We start from the raw sequence: 16,072 nt of genomic DNA on the forward strand, positions 1-16,072 counted from the left end.
TGACAATTAATAGGAGTCTTCCCAATTCTTTCATTGGGAATTGCAACTGTACACTGAACAGGTGTCAAGTACAGCTGACATATCTTTGACTTTCTTCCTTGAGAAACCAAATGTCACATTATTTATTTCACTCCATGGGGCCTGAGTTTAATAGCACCTACTCTATAGAATAATAGATCAGTTCCTTATCCAAGTAGACCTGACTGAGGAAGGGGCCAGAAGTGGGAGGAAGGCAGTGGGAGGAAGGCAGTGTCTGCTCAGTGCTGTGGTCTCACTGCCCACACTTGCACAGGGAGCAGGATGCAGGAGAACTGCTGCAACTGTTACTGCACCCTATTCCTCTTAACCATTTGCTTATACCCCCCTCCAAACCTGTCTCCTGTCTATGAACTTTGCATTGTTAATCACATTCCCATCACTCTTGCACTCAGTGAACACTTTCTGTTCCAGGCTGGTCACACCACCTGGGAAACGGGAGCTGGAGCTGCTGTGGAGTAGGAGCTGCAAGTTATCCATGCTTTCCTCTCCCTGTCCCTGCACACACCTGCAGAGCAGCAGCACCTGGGCAGCCCCAGCAGCCTGCACAGCTTCCCATCGCCTGCTCCACAGGGAAAATCATGGCAGAGGTGTGTTTTTCAAAGGGAAGCCTTGGTTTACACGGGGCTGCTGGTTTTAACTGTAAGCCTGCTACTTCACTGCTCCTTGAAGACTAGATGTGGCCTGCGGTTTGCCACTAGTCTTTCTACAAAGCCGGCCTGATCCAAATAAAATGTTCCTCCCACCGCAAGCTTCCAATGAAATTCACTCGTGGCATTTTCTAACTCCTTCTTTTGTAGTTCTCCTTTGTGTAGTGGACTGTGTGGGATGTCAGGAAGCAGAAGGGGAGGTGAGGACAGAGAGAACACGCCAAGCCCCCTCTGCCTCCTGTTGGGGCTGACCCCACAGTGTTAGAGCAGCTCCATGGTCTGCTGTGAGCAGATTACAGTGCAGACCCTCAGCTCAGTCCAGCTGGTGACTGTATTGTTTATACTTAACGTGGACAACGCTGATTACATCATGATAGATGGTTTTCATTCACATCCATGTTGGGGTAGTAAAATTGGTGTGGAACCAACACAAAATGATGTGGAAATTCCTACAAAAGTCAAATTGGGTGCCAGTTACAAATGATTTCCAGAAAAGCTGGAAAGTACAGAGTGTAAGTATAATTTTTTGTCTTTTTTTGGTATTTATTCAAGTGTAAAACATGTGGACTCTCGCCTGAATTCTTCTCCCTGTCCAGATTTCCACCAAGCAATTATAATTTCTCAGATAGTTCTAATACTTGGATCTACATTGATTGTGGGGTTTTTGTTTCAAACAGTATTCAATTTGGACTGGGATGAATTTTTTAATGTTACTGGTGACTAAAAATATTTTCCCTGTTACCCAGTAAAACACATTGAAGCCTCAGTTCTAGTTTCAAAATTATATATATCTGTACATACGTATTTCTCCATTAGTTGGCGAGGAATAAATTTGTTGAACAGTGAGGGTCAGGGCTTTGCCAGCAGCTGAAATGTGTTATTTATCAGCAGATCATTACAGTCAGCACTGCACAGCATGTGAACTTCCTCACATCCCTCTGCCAAAGCTCCCCACATGGCTGACCTGCCTGCTGACTTGAGCTTCAAGGAGCTTCCAGTCTCCATCTGGAGATTCGATCTCACTGCACTGCTTGTGCCTATGTGACAGCCCCACTTCTCCTTTCCCTTGGCCCCAGCACAGGAAAGTAAAACCCTACAGGCCTGAATGGGGACAAAGTTTCTCTGCAGAAAGCCCTGCTCTCTCTCTCACTGATTTGAGTGAGAGAAGCCCAGGCTGTGACTGCCACCCCCTCTGTTTATTTTGGCAATAATATGAGTTGTTCACCACACAACTATACAGACTTCTGTAAGTTTTAATGCCTGTAATTTAAATATTTTGTGTGTCCAGGCAGTGTCTACCATAGATGTTCCAATACAGGGGATCTCTAGGATGAAGAAAAGTGAATTGATTAGCTTTTAAAATCTGGGGTACTGTAATACCAAAGGGTTCAAAATTTAACCTTCCTTAAAATACTGTGTGTTTTAGTCCTTGTGTCCCTTTTTTTTTTCCATATCCCATTTTTAAGAACTTTTCAGGCAATGAGGACACTTGAAATTTTTGAAATCAGAGATGTCCAGAAAATGAAAGTCCTTGTCCATTTTTTTCTTATTTAGAACAAGTTTCCTGAAATATCATCCAATGAATATAGAGAGATATTTTAAAAGACCTGAAACCTTGTTTATGTTCAGAATTTTATCTTGGAGTTTGAGCTTTCACAGGTTATTAGAGTTATCATTTGATTAGAACTAAATTGCATGTCCAGGTTATACAAAAAGCTGTGTCTGTCTCCAGGAGATGAAGAGTAACTGGGCTCCGCTACCATACTGAGTAGAATGCAACTGTGAAAATGAAGGTACCAGAAAACTCTAAAATTCAATACACAGACACATTGGTGGCTATTTCTACAGTGGAGACAGCACTCAGGCTGGATTTAGCTCTAGACATTTTATGAAAAAGTACTTTCCAGTCTGAGGTGGTCAGACTATTTCAGAGACCTGATAATGGCAGAGGAAAAGCACATCAATGTTTTACATCAGTCTACACGTGTGACATGTGTTACAGAGTCTGAAACCCTTCCGGGAAGAATTTTAGGGACTCACAAACTGAGAAGATTAAAAGCACAGATTTGGGACTATAAAACAAGAAAATATGTTATATTCCTTGGGAAAATGTAGAAGTCAAGAAAAGGCAAGCAGAGCCTAAGCAGGGAGAAGCTGACTGTGTGTTTAGTTAATGTGAGGCAGACAAAGAAGAGCAGAATCCTGGTTTTGTCAAACTGGAATTGCTCAAGACAGCCAGTGTTACAAAGGCAGAAATCACATTCTCACTGCTTCTTCCTTCATCTCAAAAGTTTCATGTATTTTCTGACTTGCCTAGACCTTACACATATCAATCTCAGAATAACACATGCAAAGAGCTTTGCTGTCACATTGCCTGGACTTGTTTCACACCACCCTTTCATGCCTTCGTGCAGGAAGTAGAAAGGAAACTCCCTGGAGACCTCCTTCAATGCCACAGAACAGTGTGAGAGCTCATGCCTTCGTGCAGGAAGTAGAAAGGAAACTCCCTGGAGACCTCCTTCAATGCCACAGAACAGTGCTTGGCAACAAGGACTTCTCAAACACTGACTTGATCTAAGAACCTCTCAGCTTCTAACATTATTAATTACAATAACTTCCTAAATACTAATAATTCACTAATAATATTATTGAATAATAAGGATAATAAATTATACAATTATATTAATAAGCAGTGGTCATCTGAATAATCCCAAAGAAATTGAAAATCCAAAGTGATGCTCTGACTGAAGTGAGTGCCCTCCTTATAGCATATGACACAGAGGGAACAGGGAGAATGGTACTACTGTAGCATTTGGAATTAAAACTCTGCTGTTATGCATCCCTGAGTGGTTCTGCAGTGACTCTTATTTTAGAGGGACTCATCTGAATTCAAGCTTTTTCTAACAGGAGGATTGATTATACAATGATGGAGCTTTTTTCAGTCCTAGCAAGACTTAGAAATATTTAGCAAATGCACGGAAAACTAATGTCAAGTATCTTGTTCTGCACTACTGAAGATTAAGTTTGTCTCAGCAAAGTGCTTCTCGGTGATGTTTGAAAATAACATTAACTAGTAGCTGATTTAAAAAAATCATCCTCATGAGATCCCCCTGCTCATGAGTCTGCTTTTCTTCTTCAATCCCTCCTGAGTCCGTCCAGGCAGACACATTAGTAAAACAACTGGATAATACATTAAGTAGAGGAGACTCAGAGATTGGTCCTTTTGATGGATATACAGACTAGATAGACATGAGTCTGAGAGCTCAGGATCTTCCACTGAGAATACCCCACCTCTGTGGCCTAGAATTTTAAACATGCCACCAAAGACTTCTCACAAAATCACCTAACAAGCTGCCAAGCACTTCTGCATTAAGAAAGCCAAGGCTTTAGTGCTACACAGTTTTTTAAAGTAAATTCCCTGAAACCCATACTTGAAATTTCCCATAGACTCCAAAAAGTGCAAACAATAATAATAGTGAATCAAACTGCAAAAACATTCTTATTTTGGTGCTGTGACAAGTAGATAAATATATTCATAAGCTTACTAAAAGAAGTTTGGAAAAAAAAGCCAGGTTCTTGTGCAAATGTCTACCAAATATACTCATTATGTGACAGAAAATCAGATTAACTTTCACCAAAAGGAACACAGAAAAATTACTCTTGGATATTACTATGCCTGCTACATCCAGCAGTTAACTGGGTGAATTTGGTTTATGAATCACATGAAGTGTATCTTCTGGCAACATGAGATTTACACTGGTGATGAACACCTCATGTTACCACTTACAGAAAGAAATGGTCACCCTTGCAATAGAGTCTTGTTGAAAGCATGAATTAAAGGAACAGATTACTCCCTACCTTCTCTGCATCTTGCTCAAAAAGCCGGAGTTGAAAGCACTGGTCCAGTTTCAACTTGCGGACATGCCACATCTGATGCAAGTGTTGCCGGGTAGAATGCAGCTTGTCTAAAAGGCTGGTGATCTTTGGCACAAGACTTTGAAAATCTGCACTTCCAGGAATGCAGTTCCTACCAGAAAAACCATCACTGGATCTTATGCATTGTAATAACCTCTGGCCCTCACGATCCAGTTCTTCCACGGGAGCTTTAATCACTTTTTTCTTAAGCTGTGTGTGCTCATCAATCAGCCTTCTTGATCCCTCAACATCAACTGGAAACTCCTTCCTAGCCAACATTTCCTGGAGATCCTCCAGCCTTGATAATAAATGGATGGCACTGTTGAAAAACTCTTCCAAGGAGACTCGCAGCTCTATCCATTCATCGTGGTTGTAATCCAAGGACCCTTCAAACTCATCTGTCAGTTGAGAAGGATCCACAAGCTTTGCCAGGCCTTCCACAGACACCATACTTGTCTAAGGAAGGGAAAAGGACAACATTTAAATCAGGGACCATCCAATCAGAATTAACAGCACAACCCATAAACAGCATAGAACAAGTATTTTCCTCATCAACCCACAACTGAAGGAACATTGTAAAGGATGTCAAGGACTGTGTTTCATTTTGATACATTAATTGGACAGAAAACTTTGCTTCTAATGGCATTTATTTATTTAGTTAGTTAGTTATTAAAATATGTGATATTTACTGGGATAACATCTATCTTTTTCAGCTGGCCTGGCTATCAAAAACATGTAGTAAAAATGTTTCTGCCAGAGATTTCCTCAGCCCAGTTAGACACTGAAGACTTCTTACTGCAGCTTTTGGATATCTGGACATGGTTGTTCACTAAATGGGTACATGGCATTGCAAGCACTCTGCTACTTGTGTTACACCCCAGCTAGCAGCTACGCAGAAGCAAAAGTTTCAGGTATATGAACTGAAGCAGGTATTGCAAACTGCCTTAACAGCTGGGTTTCTTATTCCAAATTATTCCAGTTGGCTTTTTGCCACTCTTTCATATTAGCAATTTCTAATGTAATTAAGCTAAAATCAATGTGAAAGTGAAATGTCATTGAAGTATTAACAACTAGAATTTATTGCCAATAGAAAGTACTGCTCACGAATCATACACAATCAATGAGAAATGGTTTTAATTCATTCACACTCAGTAACTGGTGATAGAGAAAAGCACTGGGTGTCTGGAAAGCAGATTACAGTTTAAGGACATTGCAACTGATAGCTTTTCCCATTTGTTTTAGACAAAATAATTCTTTCTGAAATTAGGAGCATAGGATTTCATATGTAACTAGAGATTTTCAGTGCTCTCATGTTAACACCCAAGCTGGCATCCCTTAAAGGCTTGTGTCTTCATCAGTGACTGCACATCTATCCCCTAAAGATCAGGCCTCTAAAGAATGTCAGAGCTTGTGCTCTTCAGAAATGGAGGCACTCAATAATCACAGCACTCTTGTAGAACTCATCTACAAAGAAAAACACCTAAAATCCTGACCATAATCCAAAATTATGTCCAAAATAGTAGGCTAGCCACTGGTTAAAAGTTAACAATAGGCTTTTTCTTCCAATTTGTATCCATCCAAAAATATTAGGCAATGTATTAAAATTGAGATTGTATTGAACTTAAGCTCAGGAGAAAGATTATTTTAAAATGTTCTTGCAATATTCCTTGCTTTGAGGAAAAGGGAGGACAATGGGAGGAGCAAACAAACATTGAGAAAGTAAGTATGTTGCTTCAGAGCATTTTCAAATTTTTATACCTCCTGACCTGGACACTGAGACCTTGAAGATAATTCAGTTTAGAATTTAACTGCCTGTCAGGGAAATACTCCTCTTCATGGCTAACACTTGGGCATCCCCCTGCAGTCTGTCAGGCTAATGAAAACATTGCTCTAATCATGCAGAGAATTTGACATTATGAGACAGTAGAAAGGCTTTTAATTCCTCAAATTCGGCAGAAATTTTCTTTATTCAGGTTTGATTTTTTATGTAGTTCTTCAAACTCTAATGAAAACAGTTTTAGTGAGTCAGGTAGCTGCTTACTGTTTCCTAGGCATTGCCCATCCTTCTTTTTGAAATCAATTTAAAAAGTGTTGTCCACTATTTAGCCTCTTTTAGCAAGAGAAAGAAAATAGTCTTGAAGGCACCTCTGAATTAATGCTAAATAAGCTGCCTGGTCCATTCCTCAAAGTGACAGAAAACTTTGGAATCCACATACATCAAACAAACACTTTTCTTTCTCTTCCTGGGTGAAGATCTATGTACATGTTTCACTCTGGACTGTGACACAAACACTGTGCCAGAATCTCACCCCCCAAAATCCAGCTCATCATAGTCCACCATGGGTCCCACAGTGCCCTGGCACACATATAATGCTTCCATTAAGCTCAAAAGAGAAATCTGGCCTTAAAAGAATCCTTCCAATAGAAGTTCCTTGATTGTGGTGCATATATTGCAGGGTGGACCACAGCTTAGGAAATCTTTGTTTGAATCTTGGAATTGAAGGACTCAAACCATTCTATGATTCTGAGTGTCTGCATGTGGTCCAATACACAGTGAAAGCACTGACTCTCCTCCTCCAGCCCAAAAATCTGTGAACCATTGGACACCCATGTGAACAGCCCTGCAGACAAACTAAGGCTCAAAGGCACTGAAAACACACACGAAATGAAAATACCCTTAATGTGTTCCAGCATGTACAACAAACGAATCCAGAGCTTTTTAAACAATACAGACTCAGAGCTGTAAACACGAAGCATAACTTGGTCACAGTTTACTCTTTACTATCATCACAACAACTCCATATAATAAAAAGATATGTCAAGCCTCCAGAAGGTATTTATTAATTTTGAAACCAAACAAATCTTCTAAAACTACATACTTGAACTCTGTTACTCTGTCTGTCCTCAAAGGTGCCAAGGAGTGTAAAGACTTATTTAATAAAAGCAAAATTCATGAGTTGACTGCATTTTGTGAAACAGGGGTGAAAATTTACAAGCACTTAAAATATGATAATAATGTAAAATTGTGTTAATGAGTAACAACCAATCTAATTCCCCACAGCAATTCAAGGGTCCTTGCAAGAACAGGTTGAAAATAAGGACACATTTATATCACACTGACTTCAACAAAACTTAAATATATACTTAAATACAGTCTTCCACTACAGTAAACATTAAGAGCTATAGCCAAATTCTCTTCTGCATTCCAGAGATGCAAAATCTCTGTGTCTCTCTGAATTAATGGATTGGTAAAACAGCCAACAATGTACGTGTTTCTCAGTGAATTATTAAAAAACAACAAAATGACTAAGTCATGGCATGGCATGATTGATATATGAGCACTTCATGCACCTGAATTTCAGCTTCTTTTTGGGCAAGAAGCTGAAATTCATAGAAAACTGAAGTGCTACAGAGAATACAGCTGGTTTGTTTATATCAACAACAAAGTTAGTAAAATTCCCCTTAATTGTGCAGTTGTTATGTACTGGTTACTTCTGTTAATGCTGTCCATGAACTCTAAATCTCAATGAAATGAAAGGTGAAAATCAAGCAAATGTCTTTTACCAAAAAAAAAAAAAAAGCCGCTAGTGGAAGTTGGTTAGAGGTAAACTAACAAACTCATACATTTGTATCTAGAAAACTGCATCTTTAGCACTTTGACCAATTTGGTGTTGTGGTTTTTGGTTTTTTTCCTATGAGAAACAAAGGAAAGACTTAATGCAACATCACCAAAAATAAATACCACCAAAAAAAAAACCCTCAGAAAAATGAATTATGTGAACCTCTGGGATGAAACACAGAACTCATTTCAGCAGTGTGCTCAGAAAACAACCAGATGCCAGGTCATCAGCACACTCCTGCCACCTGCCCTTGGATGTATTTTTTGCTTTCAGTCACAGGGTTTTTACCAGAAGAAAAGTTCTTATCATAGATAATGCTTCACAATTCATTTCTACATGGCTCTCACCTCAAAGATGAACTTGGAACTGCCGAAGTTTGTTTTCTGCTTCTGCCAAAAATTATCAGGTTTTATAATCAGGGCAACATGAATTTCAGCAGGAAAGGCTTCTTGAAGGGTTTTTAGGAGAGGCTTGATCAAATCCCATTTGGATCCCCGCATATCGATAATAACAGTGAATCCTCGCTTGCAAACATCTTCACTGCAGGAATAAAAGCACATCACGATAATTAATATTGTGGGCAGCCACAGTGAGACTTGGCTTTTGTTGCTGGTGTTTGGTGCTTCAGAGCAAAGCAAGGAATGATTAACATAAAAGACAAGAGATAGTACAATATAAAGGCTATAAGAAAGGTCATATTAAATTGAGTATAATGTCTTTTACATGTAATGCAAGTGTCTTGATTACAGTTTAATCTGTAATTTTCCAAACACGCGTAATTCAAATATTCACTAAAAAGCATACATACTTTCACACAATTGGAAACAGAATCAAATACATCTGTATAGAAGCTCTCTATGTGTACATACAATGGATTCTGCTTTCAACATATTGAACCCAGCCAAAATCAACAAGCAGGGTCCTGTTCCTTAGAATTACCAGCCACTTTTAAATTTGGGTGCCTTCAGTTTTAGAGGCCGCTTTTAAAAGTTTAACTTCCAGAAAAGTGTCATGTCCTGAAAAATGCCTTGCAATTACTTCCTGTCAGGAAGGCCCTTGTGACTCAGCATGTACACTGTTATCACTGGGGCCCTTTTCCCTCACGACTGATCTTCCAAATGCTGTGGGACCTTTTTCAATCTGCAGTCAGACTTTTCCCCCAGCCCGTGCTCCTCCCTTCTCAGGAGTCCAAGGGCTATGTGGCCTGGTCACTGGCAATGCACGGGGCCCAAAAACAGCACAGCGTTCCCTTGCAAACACATCTTCTTTTTCCTCACAAGAGGAGAACGAGTAAAAGTACATGTCAATTCAAGTCAATTCTGTGCAGCTTTCAGCATAACTTTTCAAGGGATATAGCAGTATTAATCCTCATTAAAAAAGAAGTAAGGGTATAATGTAGAAAATGTAAAACTGTTAAGACTCCAAAGAAATATTCCCAGTGCACAAACACACAGGAGGATTTTCACTGCACTCTACCTCTTTACCATCTTAAAACACTCCTTCTGCTAATAAGATCCATCTCCTACATATTCAACAGAAAACAACTCTGTAAAGCTTATAACTAGGTTTCTGGGCTGGAACAAGGACAGGAATATACTTCAGAGGAGGTGCACTGGATGGATGTATGTTGAGAGTTTGCTCACTTGAACAGTCTTAACATAGTGCCAGACAGGAGCACTCAGAGACAACAAGCTTGGTCCTCTGCCTTAACATTATTGGCACATCCAGAGCACACTGCACACAACAGTCAGTGCAAAGAAAAACTAGGGAGACCAGGCACTTCCAAACACTGTCAGGAATACAGATCTTTATTCTCCTTTTACCTACTGCTGAAAGGTCAGACATCTGATCCTTTCATAACTAATGCCAAAAAAAGGCTGTAAAAGAAGCTTTGTTGGGGGTGCTACCACCTCTTGCCTTTTGGAACAAGAATTGAGACAAGGAAGCAAATCAGAAAGCAATGAATAGAAAGGGGTTTGTGTTTTGTGTTATTTTTCCTTTTTTTTCTTGCAAAGCTTTAGAGGATCCTTCAGGAACTTCTGCCAAATCACTGATCCCTGTTATCCTGAGCACACTTTCCCAAGGATTTCTTCAAACACTTGACAGAGAGATGCAGGAGCCATACAGACACATGGAGAGCCCCAAGAGAGGACAAGTAACAGGTAAGTGCAATCTATCTTTTCTGACATAAACGAATAAATACACCACCACCATCCACTGCAACCACAGCAAGGCATAGACAGTATTAGCTTCACTCCAGCTCCCCTCACCACTGCCAGCCTGCCAACTTATCTGATTTGATGTAAAACAGTAAGTTAATACTTACTGATAAAACTGTTTCAGTAAGCAGAACAGGAATGTCCTAGAAGACTGAAGTCTTTTGTTTATGAACCTGAAGTCTTAGACACAAACAGATCCAAAATCAAAGTCTAGCTGTCGAGCAAAGGCAGTGTGATACTCTGACACCCTTGATTATATACCACCATGACTAGAAATTCAGCCTGCATTAAAACAAATGTTCCAGGTAGGGAACCTAGAAATGTCAGTACGGGCTGGAGTCTGTCTGCTGAAGGTTTACAGCCTCTCCAGGCCTGTGAGGTGCAGAGAAGCAGTGCAGGGAGGAGGCAGTACTGCCACCCACTCCCATCAGCACATGATGCCTAAGCGTGTGTGTGCAAAAAAATGCTCCAAAACACCCCAAACTCCTACTGTCCTGGAGACTTCACAGCACGTTTTCAGTAGAAGAAGAAATGGCAACAATTCCCCAGCTTTTTCTGGTGGACACAGGAGAATGGTCACTGATCCTGAGGAGCAGGCTGGGAATGCTTTCTGATTCTTTCCCTGGAACAAGCAGTTATTCACTACGAGCACTATCCACAATCCTTGTAACTAGACCAAATTTCCAACAAGCTTAGTACATTTTCAGTACGAAACTGATGGGAAAGAGGGATGGAAAGGGAGGAAAGGAAGAAGAATAATCACAGAATTGCATTCAAAACATCAATATGTAACCACTTTTACACAAATAATACAAAACTCTAAACAATGCTCTTTATACTAAAGACAATTTCCCTACTTCATTCATCACATAGGCATGTAAACTCCTGTATGAAACATAAAAGTTCAAAGGTGGATGCTGCTTTTCAGTTGTAGTGCAGGAAACATGCAAATGGGTGATACTTCTCATTTTGAGAAAATCTAACTATTTCAAGAGTGTTGGTGACATTCTTGCAGAAGTTATTCTGCTTGCAAATTTTTTCTTTAATGTGATGAATGGTACTAACGTGTAATAAGATCTGTGGGTCTTTAGTTATCTAAAAAATTTGATTCCCCCCAGCACAGTGATAACTCCACATTGCTCTGACGTTTTTCAGAAAATTAGCACCTGATTTCTAAACCTGCTTGTCAAAAGCTATTATTTAACGGTGTTTAAACCGTTGCAGGACAGAAAGCTGCCTGCTCATCATTTCTACTTTCAGTTGCAGAGCTTGCTGCAGAGAGGGTGCCTTCGAGAGCACTTACCCTGCACAAACAGGTAGCCAGACACTGATCAGGCACTAATATCTCAAAGAAAGAAGAGTGAGATAAGAAAACTATTTAGAATGTAACCTTTTCAGGACAGGAACCATCTGCCATGCTGTGTTTGTTTAAGGAGCCTGCCTTGCTGGAGGTCTTCAGCTACCTATATTCACAGTACAGTCTTCAGCTGCCTGGAATAAATTCCAATAAATTACTTTTCAGGAAACCATAAATGCAAATCCAGGGAATTAAAAACAATGAGTAATAATGGTCTGCAAAACCAAAACTGAACATGGATGTGAAAGCACAAAAGGCTAACATAATTATGGGGACACCTCACAGGCAATTTATTAAAAAAAAAAAGTTGCAATATCCAAATATTCCCAGCTGTTGACAGCATCCTAAAAAAGTTGGCTTAGACATAATGAAGCTCTGATAAACTTTGATGAGGCAATCTGGGACAATCTGTCATCTCTGACAGTCAGTCATTTTTCTTCAGTTACCTCAGCATGGATTGAGGAAATGATGTGAGGTTCCTTTTGAATAGACTAGCCATGCTTATTAACTTTATTGCTTAAAAGCAACAACTCAAACCCTTCCCAATTTAGCAATTGATCGGGAAAAGCATCAGTAGCAATCAAGCTCCCTCCACATTTTCCTAGCAAGACATGCCTTATTCCTGGCTCCCAAGATGATACATCAATACACATATCTATTACGCACAAGTAACCACTTTAGTATGGCAATTAATGTTGATTGTGCTGCTTAATTTTTTCCGGTATTGATATTTGACCAGAAACTGGAAAAAACACTCAAATCAAGGTATTTGGACAATCCATCAGCCTTTTGGCTGTGCTCATCTGGACTGGATTTGCAATGGTGAACAGAAATTATTTGATAGTTGATAAGTCATTTCAGTTGCTCCAATGCTTTTAAGCAAAGACAAAGACCAGCTTCTAAGTCTAATAAAAATTCCCAAGAATATTTGTGAAAATAATACTTATGATCTGGATTTAAAAAAAAAAAAAAGGCACACAATTGAAACTCAGAAGCAGATGTGATAATTTTGTAAAAATAAATGCCTCTATTTTGGTTTTTAGGGTCCTTTCATAAGGTTATTTTCTCAAATTTCCTCTTTAATTCAGGCACGCTCTAAATTGTATTTTCTTTGGCAAGAGCTGGCTCGCTGGGTACCAAATGAATTTAAGAACTTCATGCTTTCTGATTAATCTTTCAGATACCTATTGATTATGTGTATTTTTCACCCTTATGGTTTGGCCCAAGCTTCTGGCATTTGGAAGCTTCAGCACTTGATTAGCTGAAATAACATAATATCTCCATTCCCATTTTGCAGTCATGAGTTAATGATGAAGCAGCACATTTAGCATTCCTGTTGGACCACTAAAAGCCCAGATCTGACACATCCAGCATCTCATTCTAAATGTGATTTGTTAACAGGGAGAACAAGGTCTCTTTTAAGGCAGGTCAGCATAACCTTGTCAGGAGACACTGTCAGAATAACAAGTAGCTCTTCAGGCATCAATACATAGGAGCAAAATCTGCAGGAAATTAATTATTTTTGAGATCACCCTTCCTTTGATAAATGTGGCTGTAGTCAGCCAATTGGTTCACAAGCTGAGGGTGGAAAAGGGGGAGGGAGAGGAGAAAAGCAGGTATGTAAAAGCTTCCAAGCACAAACTGTTATCCCAAAGGCCTCATTTCATATGAGAACTTACTAACTCTGCTGCCTAGCTTCCATATCAAAATGCACCAAGGATCACTTCAGTGATTTATGTGTTAATATTTCTGATTAATTGCAATTTTTTATTCATTTTTTGTGTGGTTTATTTACTCAGCTTGGAAATAAAACTAGACAGAGAGGTTTATAATCAGCATCACTTACAGACTTTCATACTTTGCTTTCACATCACCACATTGAGTCTGACGTTCACCTTGTCAATAGAAACAGGCAGTACCTGTACATTCCAGTACATTTAAAGGAACAGATAAAGCAATTTTTAGTGGACCTGTTTGCCAAGCACTCCTGAACCAGCATTATTTATTAAAATACTTTGTTCTATTTAATACTTCTCAGAAATTTGTACCTTGCTTATTATCCCAGTTAAGAAATGTGTTCCTGTGCTGTCAGTCTGAGCTGTCACCCACATCCCCAGTGACAGTGGCTGCTCAGCAGGATGAGACAGGCTGTCTTTCCAAAGATCCTGGGACACTTGTGACTCCTAATCCTCGTGTCTCCCTTCTGTGCTGCTATATCAGACACCAGGGGAGGAACTTAGTGATGCACAACCCAAGAGCACCATTACTCTGGAGTAACAATTCACAGCAAGCTCCTACCAGAGCACTTCAGCTACCTAAAAGACTGTAGGTGGACAATCGTCATCCTAGATTTTCCTTCTTACATTTTTGAACTTGGTTTCACAATGCTTTTTTGCAATTAGAGAAGAAACAGCCACCCAGACTCCACTTCCAATTTATCCTCCCTTACTGTGACCTAAATTTGTTTTTTCTCTTTCAGCACTGGAAAGGAATCACTCATTGTCACTTTTCTTTTTTTAAAAAGAGAATGAAAGGAATCAAAGCCAGTTTCACAGTGGCTGGAGCTGGACATAAAGCAGTGATCTAGCAAAATTTCAGTGACATGTTGTAAAAAGACTTGGAGCCGATGAGGTCCAGGCAAAGACAAACCTCCTGTCTCTGGTTTCCAGCCACTGCTCTTAGGGGACATGAGGTGTGTCTGTGAATGGCACAAGAATGCAGATGTGTGGGCTGCACAACATCCACATTCAACCCCTGCCTCTGGCCCCAAGATAACAGGAAGGGAACAGAAAGGCAGAAAAATCCCATATACTGTGGCAGGAGCTAACTGGTGCCAGATGGGTTCTCCTGCTATTCTCAAGCAAGTGACTCATTTTGGTATTCAATTTTTACATCTAGGAAAAATGGCTCTGAACTCCAAGCAATTCTGTTGTAAAATGATGTAAGGTAAGAAGAACAGACACCACATAGGTGTAAGAAAAGCTTTTTCCAGTACGTAACCATGAATCCGTGAGGGCCTAGGGGTCATTCTGAGAGGTGCAGGTCCCACTGGCATCTCTGTCAGGATTCAGCAGGGCTGTGTTGAGCTCTCTCCTACCCAGGTAAAACTCCTGATCTGCATTGTTACAACCCAGACCAGAACTGGGACCCAGAGCTCTGCAGGCGTTTGGCCTCCTATTTAATTGAGCAAATAAACACTATTTGAGACGCTTCCTGTCTTCATTCAAATAGCAAAGATATAAAACACAGCTGTGTCCAAAAAATGCATGATCGCAGCTGTTAAAGCCAAATCTGGAGGACAAATGCTATAATTTTTCACATTCCTGTTAAGTTTCTGCTGGTAAATGATGCCTTCATCTAAACCTATTTACCCTCTTCCCCTTTTGTTGCTGCATGTCTACTATATTTGGATCAATATCTGGCAGGTCTTCCTTGAAACAGCTGCTGAGATAAATATGAAATTAATCAGGGCTTTGTTTTTGTTGAAGCAGGGCTACATTTAAAGATTTGTTACTACAACAAAGAAATATTTGAACAGTAAGTACCATTCAACTCTCTCTTGAGCATTTAAAGTCTTGCATTTGAGATGATTTAGCAGAAACAAAACAAAAATGCTTTACCAAATGAAAATTATATGTTATTGAAATTTGCTGGAAAAAATAAATATTAGTGTTGTGTTGAAATAGAAACACACGATTCTTGAAAAGGTTTGGATGAGCAGAGGCTATTGGAAGCAAGTTTGAAGATTCAAATCCATTGGATTCCAGAGGAGAAATGAATATATAAGGCTGTGCTTAGCACAGCCAAACTACTAAGATTCAGAAAATAAATGGATCTTTCTGCCTGTACTATGAGTTTTTTTTCACAGTTCAAGCAATGAGAGCATGAAGGTTGTTTCACATGCCATCACTGTGGAGTTTAGTCTATGGTCAGCACTGCCAGATTTTCACAAGAGGAAAGGGATACTTCATCTGGGCAACGAGTGCTTGGGCTCTCAGACACGGCATCCTAATTTATCAGTTCACAACATCAGTGACTTAACAAGTGAGTGAATGGTGCAGGGTGAACAGCTCCAGGAATTCCAGTCAGTGCCATAAAACAGTCACCCCAGAGTGGAAAGCCTCCAGACTGCAAATACATACATTTCCTTGAAACACGTTGTGGGAGGCAGAGAAACCCATGGGGGAAAGACTTTTACAGCATAAAGAAGCCTGCAAACATGTTCAGCTCATGCAAAGAATGATTAATGTAGGTCCAGACAGTCAACAGCAGCAC

At 39.8% G+C, this 16,072-nt stretch overlaps 1 protein-coding gene across 11 annotated transcripts in view; it reads right to left on the bottom strand.

The window, feature by feature from the left end:
- Nucleotides 1–16,072, bottom strand: part of KALRN (kalirin RhoGEF kinase) — a 472,671-nt gene that overhangs the window by 273,107 nt on the left and 183,492 nt on the right. For all 11 annotated transcript variants that reach the window (XM_041473008.1, XM_041473009.1, XM_041473012.1 and 8 more), the window contains exons 4-5: nt 8,569–8,761; nt 4,545–5,057 (exon numbers count right to left, since the gene is read on the bottom strand). In XM_041473008.1, coding sequence (XP_041328942.1) covers nt 4,545–5,057; nt 8,569–8,761 — 706 coding nt within the window. The remainder of the gene's footprint in view (nt 1–4,544; nt 5,058–8,568; nt 8,762–16,072) is intronic.

Source organism: Pyrgilauda ruficollis, unplaced genomic scaffold (assembly GCF_017590135.1).
Source record: "Pyrgilauda ruficollis isolate IOZ18807 unplaced genomic scaffold, ASM1759013v1 scaffold3, whole genome shotgun sequence".
Taxonomy (NCBI): domain Eukaryota; kingdom Metazoa; phylum Chordata; class Aves; order Passeriformes; family Passeridae; genus Pyrgilauda; species Pyrgilauda ruficollis.